General features: G+C 54.2%; 1 protein-coding gene across 2 annotated transcripts; it reads right to left on the bottom strand.

The window, feature by feature from the left end:
• Positions 1–452: 452 nt before the first annotated feature.
• On the bottom strand, positions 453–6,444 carry Pmepa1 (prostate transmembrane protein, androgen induced 1). Of its 2 annotated transcripts, none has more exons than XM_008842493.2 (3): positions 6,292–6,444; positions 1,535–1,588; positions 453–1,226 (listed from the first exon to the last, which is right to left on the bottom strand). In XM_008842493.2, exons 1-3 carry the CDS (start codon positions 6,403–6,405, stop codon positions 696–698), a joined length of 699 nt encoding a protein of 232 aa, XP_008840715.1. In that variant the 5' UTR covers positions 6,406–6,444; the 3' UTR covers positions 453–695. The 2 variants fall into 2 exon arrangements, with proteins under 2 accessions (XP_008840715.1, XP_008840722.1); XM_008842500.2 differs by having other exon boundaries at positions 455–1,220.
• Between the last annotated feature and the right edge of the window lie 2,720 nt (positions 6,445–9,164).

The raw sequence follows: 9,164 nt of genomic DNA, 5'->3' as shown, positions 1-9,164 counted from the left end.
TTCAAGGCTCAACACACATGCTAGACATTTCCATCAGACAAGCACTGACATATTATATTAAAAAATAGTGCAAAATCTCAACATTTATATAAATAGCTCTAAACCCCTGCTTAGTAGGTTTTTTTTCTTTACAAGGTAATACACACTTTCTGAGTTGGCACTCAAAAAATTGCCATTTTTTTCTCTACTAGTTCAGAAAACAACTTTTTTTTTTTAATAGGCCTCTTCTAATACAAAAATACTCCTGCCTCCCACATACAGTTTCTCTTCTTTTATATATATTTATATATATAATATTGCAGATCTTTAAACAAAGGTTTTGTGCAAATATGTCTTTAAAGTTAAGTGAAACCATCATAAACAAAAGAAAATTAAGCATTCACGCACAGAGCTCAACTAGAAAGAACAAAAAGACTACTGGAGAGAATTTTTTTCTCTTTTGCCTTCAAGACACGGCTCAACAAAGAAATTGTGTTTTTTTTTTTTTTTTTTTTGGCAAGCTTTCTGAGCTGCATTCAAACCACACAGAACATGTAAATATTTATACATGGAGAGGAGAGGTGGCACACGTTGCATGGCCTATGTGTCCCCTGTCCCCCTCTCTTCTCTCTTAGGAAGTGCGGAGTGTTTTTTATTTTTTTTTGTTTTTTTTTTTTTTTTTGCTGTGTTGCCTATAGGTGCTCCGGTCCCCACTCCTAGAGGGGGTGACCTTTCTGTTTCTCCTTCTCCATGTTCTCCAGGGGGGCGATGTGTGTGTGGTGGAGACGGGTCCCTTCTAGCAGGGACGGTGGCCCATTACTCTGCTGGTGCTGGAAGGAGGAGCCGGGGTAGTGCCCGATGACCTCGCTGTAGGTGGGAGGCGGCCCCTCCATGCGGCCACTGCTGCCGTAGCAGGTTGCACTGATGCCCGAGTTACTGCTAGGGGGGCAGGGGCCACCCAGCATGGTGCTGTCCATGAGGTCGCTGTCGAAGATGGTCCGGTTGGGGGGTGCGCGCACAGACTCGCGGTTTAGCTCCAGCTGTTGCTCAGGGTTTCGCAGCTGGAGGGTGCAGGGGCCCTGGTAGGGTGGGGGCTCCTCCCCATCAGACAGGGAGATGGTGGGTGGCAGGGCGATCTCGTGCTGCAGGTAAGGGTAGGTGGGCTGGAAGCGGTGGAAACGGCTTCGCTGGGTGAAGGGGGGCACGGTCAGGCGGTCGGTGGGCCGAGGTGGGGCATAGACCTGAGGCTGAATAGAATAGAGTCAGGGAGGATGGCAGACTCTGATGGGGTACCCCAGCTTCAGAGCCTGAGATGGGCTCAGCTGCATGGGCAGTGGAGGAGGGGATGTCCCAGTGAACCCCTAGAAGCTCCCAGAAACAGGGCCACCCCCAAACCTCCCTGCTGCAGATACTGTGGGTGCCGCCCCCTCCAGGAGTCAGGGGCTGGGATCTTGGGCAAGGGTTCCAGGCTCCAAGGGCAGGGGTTTTGGAAGGGTATGGGGCATCTCAGCCACCAGTGTTGGAGTTCAGGAGTGAAGGCGGGGCTCAGTCTTACCTCTGGTAGCCCACTGCCGGACACAGTGCTCTCTGAGGGCCAGAGGCATCCTTCCTGCAGGGGAGAGAGACACAGAGGTCAGTGGAGAGGCCAGAGGTGGGGATCCAATGTTCCACCCAGCTTAGACACAGACCCATCATCCTAGAGTGAGGTTTGGGGCCTATCCACATCTCTTCTTCCACCCTAACCACCATGTGCTCATGGACACAAACACATCCGCCTTCTTGCTGACCCCTCACCCAGCTCCTGCTGCTGTCCAGTGAAGCTTTCCAAAATGTGTATCTGATCTGTGGGACACCCCATTCTCAAAGCCCACAGGCAGCTTTCCAAGACATTAGAGTGAATCCCTAATTGATTGTACGACAGCCCAAAATGCTCTGGCCTTCCTCCTGTGCCCCTGCATGACCTTGGCAAGATATTTAACACATCTGAACATATAATTATACTCTCTTGGAGGAGTTAGTGAATTTAACATGAATGTCACAATCACATGGCCCTCAGGGGACATAAGAAAGTGCCACCCCGCCCCCAGGTATGGCATGTCTCAGCAGACTAGGCATGGGCCACAGGGCCTTTGCACTGGTCAGCTGTGGGGACAGGTCTCTGTGGATGTTCAGTTCCCAGGTCCCCGCAGACTCTCTGACATCATCAACAGTAAACACAGACTGGCAGCCACTTGTGTGGCGGGCTCTGGGCCATGAAGTCAATTGTCACCCATGAAGCTGACGCCCTCTGCTGTGGGATCCCTGCAGGGAAGCAGCTCCTCCCAGGAAAGAGGGACTGCTTGCTAGGACTGGTAGATCTGTGTTTCCCTGGATGGATCTAGGTGTAGCATCCTGGCTTAAGGAAAGGACGTCTCTTTAATTTTAGCTTCTTTGAGATGTAACTATGGAGCAATAAACTCGAATATTCAAAACCTACCAATTGCTAAGCCTGGCAATATGTAAATAGCAACATCCCTAACACTTTTATGGGCGGCAGCTTCCCCAGGGCCCCCCTTTCTTCTGCCTCAGCAGGAACTGAGCCGCAGTTCCTCGAATGGCCACTAGGAGGTTCTGGAGACGCACTTGCAGGACATCATGCCTGGTTGGTCTGGCTCCTCAAAGAGTGGATGGCCCCGGCTACCTTCAAGTTGTGTAAGTCAGACCTGTGGGTCTCTCCTATCAGCTCCCTGTCCCTGCTGCCCTCTTCCCATCTCCTAGACCCTCCCTCAGTTCTCCCTCCCACACACAGCTGTATTACCTATTTCCATAAAGGATCAGAGTAAAAAAGTTTCTGACTTCAACTCCAGACTAAGAATCATGGCCTGCTTGGCAAGTACCTCCAACCTCCAACTCCCTGGCTGCTCAGGGTCTTCAACTCACTAGGCTAGGGGTGTGTGCGTGTGTGTGTGTGTGTGTGTGTGTGTTGGGGGGGGGGGGTCTGACTGCCTCCTCAGCACTACAGTGGCAATCTTTCCTTCCTCTGGCAGGCAGACAGTAGGGACTCACAGATTTGACATTGTGAAAGAAAGTCTCTGGCCAGGACACAGTCTGACTCAAGTCTAGGAAAGCTCTGTGTATCCCCCTGAAGTCACAGGTGTGCATCCAGGCCCAGGTGCCTGCCGTGGCTGATCCCTACATCTGAACTACTACGCCTCTGGGCCTGGGGCAGGAGCTTCTAGCAGGCCTGACTCTTGTGAGGAGCAGGAGACCCAGACCAAGGGTTGATGAGAGGACAAAGCACAGTTCCATCCAGGCCTTAGCTGAACTCTTGGTTCATAAACAACAACCCCTCAGGAGCCACCCATGAGATGATGCAGCCAATGGAATAATGACAGGCTGTGAGGGGCCAATGAGAAGTTGAAGGCAGGGACCATTTGTCTCAGCAAGTACTTGAAGGACGGCTGAGGGATGCTGAGGGATGGATAGGTAGGAGGGTCCTTCCCTGCACTTGACCCTCACTCTGACCACTTTTCTTACCCTGTTTGTCAGATGGGAAAGTGGTTCAGAGAGGGCAACCACCTGCCACTGTCCCACAGCTAGGGGGAGATGACCTGGCCTCACCCAGACTTCTCACCTGCCTCTCCTATTCTGGGTCTTGGGAAAGGTGACTTGCCTATAAGGGGAGCTGTGGGATGCACACAAAGATAGGAGAGGACCCCCAGGGTTACTGTAAAAAGTAGTCATGGCCAGAAGCCGTGGTTAGGTGGGACACAGGACTGAGTCCAGGCAGACAACAGCTGTGTCTAGGTCTTCTGGGAGGTCACAAGGCCTGGAGACTTCTAAGATGCACCATGTTGGGAAGAAAGAGAATCCCGGGGGAGCCATCACCTTCTCCGGTCTCCCCAGGCTCCCTGTTTACCTACCGGGGTGGCTCCTGGCTTGTGCAGTCACTGGGGAGACTCTCTTTGAGCCCTGATCTTTGTCTGGAGATAAGGACTAGAATCTTGCCTGTGTCAGCAGCCAAGTTTAGGAGCTGCCTGCAGGCCCAGCTCCTCTTCCCTGGCCACCTCCACCCAGAGCCTGTGTGCACGCACATCCTACACACTCTAACTGCATCCCTCCAAATGGGCTGTGGGTTCTTCATAGGATACCATCATGAAAACTGTGTGGCTTCAGGCAAGTGTTCCACCTCTCTGAGCCCTAGTTTGTCTTCTGTGAAGCAGAGTAAGCCCTGTTAGTCACTGATGGCTGGTGCTGCACACAGAGCACTTGCCAGTCTGATGGCTCTGCCTGTTGCTGGGTGACAGTGATTGCAAAGGAGCCAGGTGAGCTTCGGCATGAGAGGCAGGATTCCTTAGAATAGGTGCCAGCTTTGCCCTCAGGATGCAGGCTGGAACTCAGGTCAGGGGTGTCTGTGTCTCTGTCACAGGTGCAGGAGCTAATGCTCTTGCCCTGATGAGCTGGTGACGCACTAAAGCTGGGCTGACGTAAGCAGCTATGCCCAGACCTGCCAGGGACAGCCCTGCTGGCTCAGGCAACAGCCAGTCCTGTCTTGGCTCTGCCCTTACTCTAGGTACCACTGCCAGCCTGGGGCATCCCCCCAAACCAGGGCGCCCTGCCCAGCATGGCCTGTCTAGCACCATCCTCCCAGCACCTGGTGAGCTCCGTCTTGGAGACAGGCTGCCTTCCTGGGGTCGCACACGTGGCTAGCTCCTCCTTGCTGCTGTCAGCCCATCCTTCAAAGTGGCTTCCTGCCCTGCCTGCACTGTGAGCCAAAGAAACCCTGCCTCCCTGTCACTGTTAAGGACGAACACCCAAGGGCAGGATAGACCCTCCTAAAGGGGCCTGGTGTCAGTCAGAGGGCATGTTCTCACCCTCTAGGCCCTGACTCTGGAGTCTTGAGGGGACATAGCTGGGTTTCAGAAAGCCCCCAATGCTCAAAGTACTAATGCATCAAAACATAGGCTTATAATGTCAGCCAGGGCAACTGTCTGTCGGTATTATAGAGGATGGGTTTCAGGTTCCTGCAAGGTTCTAAAGTCAACATCACTCAAGCCCTTTATAAACACACACACACGCACACACGCACGCACGCACACGCACAGAACCTAAGCAATCCTCTGGGTATTTTTAAGTTATTCTAGGTGACTATCCCCAGGATGATATAAATGACCTAGAACTAGTTATACAGTGTAACTCAGGAGCGCTAGGGCCCTGCAAACACGTAAGCTCTTCAGACTCTGGCTCTGAGGACGGCTGAGTCTCCCGATATACTGAAGTCCGATCCCAAGGGCTGTATTTGGTTCTCCTCCCTCTCTGAGTGGTGTGTTTCCATAGAAGGCTGGGACGCAAAGCAGCTCACCTGCAGTCACTAGCCACAGTTCCCTGGCATCCCTCAAAGCCAGAGGTGTGTGATCCCAGTCTGTACCTAACCTATTGCCTCCTGATGAGAGCCTTGGGATGGTCCTGCTGTCCCCTGTGTCAGGAGTGCTTGGGCACAAGGGCCACACTCAGCAGACAGCTGAGATGGGGTGCCATCAGCCAGCAGAGCTGGCTCACTATGCCAAGGCTGAATCACCCAAGAGGGGGTAGCCTTGCTGGTTTGGCACACCTGAGAAGCCAGGATGACACTCAGCATCGGGAGAGCCTCTTGGGTGTCTGGTTGCCACCATGGCTTCCCAAAGCGCTCTGACCACATGGTCTACATGCCGGCAGCATGTTGGCGAGAGCAGGATGGCCACCCTCTTGTATCTAGGTCACGGCCGCAGGGCTGTAGGCATCTTTCCCACACCTCTGTCTTGGTGGGCACCAAGTCAAGCACCAGCTACTTGTTCCTCTGCCTTGGTAAGTCTGATTTCTGACTGTCTCTGAGGCTTGACTGACCACTGCCCGTCCTAGCTGTCTATCCTGCGTTGCCTCCTGCTTTCCTGTTCCCTACAACCGTGTCCCTACTCAGCCCCTGCAGTGGAGGTAGACAGCTCACAGCACGAACACCTCATACCGTCTCTGTTCTCTTGGGAAGAGCAGGCGTCTGTCTGCTGTTGTCCCAGGGGCAGTGCTAAGTCCTTTCTTAGCTGAGAGTCAGGACCTCTGAGGGTTCAGATTCTTAACCTCCCTCCAGCCCAGTCCCTCCCATAATTCCTGGGCCTCCTGTACCTCAGACTGTGAGAGCCCCCAGATCCACTTGGCAGTTCCCACTCTGTCAACTAGAGGAAGAGGCCATGTGGGCTTCCTGGCCTGAATCTGGGTTGCTGCAGGTGCCCAGGTAGGCATGTCGTGAGTATTTTGTTAGGGCATCCCATGTCACTGGAAGCCCTGGCTGTTGTCACTCACCGAGGACAGCCCATCATCTCTCCTCCTGCCCTGGCTGTGCCGGCTGATAAAGGAGCGCGCTGACAGCTTGTAGTGGCTCAGCAGGCAGGTGATCACCACCACCATCACCATCATCACCACCACGATGACCACAATCTGCACAAACTCCAGCTCCGCTATGGGAAAGAGGGACAAGTGAGGCTTCAGGGCCAACCAGAGGGCTCCCACTCACCCACCTGAGGGCCGGGGGAGGGCTCCCACCCAGCAGTTCTAAGGACTCAGACACGGGAGAAGAGGGCTCAAAGACCCCGCCTAGAACACAGCCTGTGGCCCAGGACTTGACCATAGACCTGGCTCTCAGAAAGGAACCGTGCCCAAGCTGCTGTGGCTGGGGTCTTTTTGCCTATGGGGATCCTGGGGACAGGAGTGGGAAGAGGGGGCTGTGTGGACAGAGGGGATGCTGGAGCAGGGTGTGGAGAAGCACAGGACATACATGAAGACCCATGTGCACAAGCCAAGCCCAATGTGGTGCCCTCCGACACCCTAACCACATACACTCCAGCAAGCAACAGTTCTCCCTTCTCACGCCCAAAGCAACAATCCAATGTTCTTTTACACTCCACCCCTCCCCCATATACCTAAATACCCCAACCCTCCCCAAAGGAACATTCCAACCCTCCTATATCTCCCCAGATAACAGCCTAATACTCCTATACCCCACACTAATATCCCAACCCTCCTATAACACCAGAACAGTCCAATACCCCCCATCCCAATTCTTCTACATCCCCAAACAGCCCAATTTTCCTATATGCCAATACTCCCACATACCAAGACCCCAACCCTCTTACACACCTCAGTATATAACAACATACCCTAAAGTAACAGCCCAACCCTCCCCCCACAACCCCAAAATCCCATAGACCCCCAAATACTCCAACTTTCCTATGCCCCCGCAAAACAGTCCAATACTGCTACATACACCCCAATTTTCTCCTCCACACCAAATTCCCAACCTTCCTACATCACCCAAAACAACAAACCCAATACTCCCACACCCCAAGATTCCCACATACAGCCTAGGAAGCCACACCCTGGTACTCTGACACACCCCAACAAACAAAGGCCCAGCCCTGCTACAAACCTCAAAAACAACACCCCAGCAAACACAGCGACTCTCCTACACACACCACATACAGACACACAGACAACACACAAACACACACGCGCTTGTCGAATGCCCCACCAGAGAGGGTCAGGGTCTGAGGCCTGTCCTGGAGAAGACACGTACATCCCAGGTGCTGTGCATATTGCAATTCTCACTAGTTTTAGGTATACCCCCCCGCAACACCCCCCCTCCCCGGTTTTGGTTTGTTTCTACCCTAGAAGGCGGAAAAGCCCTTGGGTGCCGAGAAAGGAAGAAGGCTATTTTGATCCAGTGTAAGCGGGTGGTTGTGCTGACTCAGGGAGGCCAAAGCTGGGCAGCTGGCTGCAGCTGGTGCCAGCAGAGCCCTCAGCAGCAGGCAGGGGACTTGGCAGAGGACAGCAGCCAGGCCCAAGAGCCCTGGCTGAGGAGGTGGCAGCACAGGGATAAACCTCCCCGGGACTGGAGGGAGGGACGCCCTTCCAAGGGGTGTCATCTGCTGCTAACAGGTGATGACGGAGGGACACCAGGGCCACAAGGTCAAGTGCAAGGTCACTGACTAAGCATTGTGCCCACCAGACACAAGATTTGGGGAAGGTGCTGGCTGAAGGCCACCTCCAGGGTCCCCAGACCTCGAACCCTGGCAGAGTCAGGCCTCTCCTCAAATGGGTAGAAACTTCTCTCAGAGCCGCTCACTGGCTTTATGTCCTGGGCCACCTCTTCAGCCTTAACAGGTCTCCAAAATTGGCCTTCCCAGTTCCCAGCTGTTCACAAGGACTACCAGTCCACTGTACCACCAGGTCACTGCTTCTCAACCAGGTTGCCCCAGCGTAAGGACGCTGAGGGATATGGTCTAGTGAGAACCCATTATGCTACTGAGCATGTGTCCAGAACCCCCACCCCGACCCCATGTCAAAACAGCCCTGTTCCCAGCTCAGCATTCCCCCCCCCACACACACACACACACACACACACACACACACACACACACACGCTTTCTCAGTCCCTCTTGAAGCTGTAAGGGTGGAAAGTTAAGACGAAAAACAGGACCATGAAGAAAAGGATCAAGTTCAGAGCTGGGATCCAACCTGGGCTGGGGCTGGGCCCATCCCCAACTCACCCTGGAAGAAGCCAGGTTGAGGGTGGTGAGGAGGAGGGTGAACTACGACATTTTTGAAGATACTCTTCCATGCCCCAACAAGGCTGCGCACCCCTGCCCCGGGCACTCAGGCACCCTCAGGTACAGAGCCTGGGGAGGGGGCCAGGGCCAGGCCCGAATGTGCCAGGCACTCAGGTCTGGTTGCTGGGACCCAGGATAAAGTGTAGCATTCAAGGGACACAGGGCCTGCTTTGTGCAGTATCCACACTCCCCGCAAGGGCCCACAACTCCTCCCCTTCAGCCCTGTGTGCTCGTCTTCACCCTAGATGGAGCACCCCCTCTGGCTGTCTTCACCCTGGTTGGGGCACCCCCTCTGGCTGTCTTCACCTGGTTGGGGCACCCCCTCTGGCTGTCTCCAGGGTCTCTGCCCACATCAGGCCTGGAGGGAGGGGTAAGTGTGAGCTGCCTTTGTTCCTGTCCCTAGCCCTGGCAGCCTGAGAGACTCAGGCAGGCTGCTATGCTCCTCCCGGGGTGGTCCGGTGCCTACAGGGAACTGCTGAGACGGTAGCTGAGGCAGCAGGGCTGGCAGAGGCCGATGGGACTTGGGGAAAGTGGACAAGGTTCCTGCATGCCCAGCTGGGGTAGAGAAGA

The sequence above is a fragment of the Nannospalax galili genome, unplaced genomic scaffold, assembly GCF_000622305.1.
Source record: "Nannospalax galili isolate Female #2095 unplaced genomic scaffold, S.galili_v1.0 scaffold231, whole genome shotgun sequence".
Classification (NCBI taxonomy): Eukaryota; Metazoa; Chordata; class Mammalia; order Rodentia; family Spalacidae; genus Nannospalax; species Nannospalax galili.
The sequence above is the reverse complement of the archived record's forward strand: the minus strand, read 5'-3'. Positions and strand labels throughout refer to the sequence as shown.

Bases quoted from the DNA above. Each gene is read 5' to 3' on its own strand.
- Pmepa1 (XM_008842493.2), bottom strand. From the start codon at position 6,405: ATGATGGTGATGGTGGTGGTGATCACCTGCCTGCTGAGCCACTACAAG. The intron at 1,589-6,291 runs GTGAGTGACAAC...TCTCCCCTGCAG, and splicing joins GAGATGATGGGCTGTCCTCG to GAAGGATGCCTCTGGCCCTC. The intron at 1,227-1,534 runs GTAAGACTGAGC...TATTCTATTCAG, and splicing joins CCGGCAGTGGGCTACCAGAG to CCTCAGGTCTATGCCCCACC.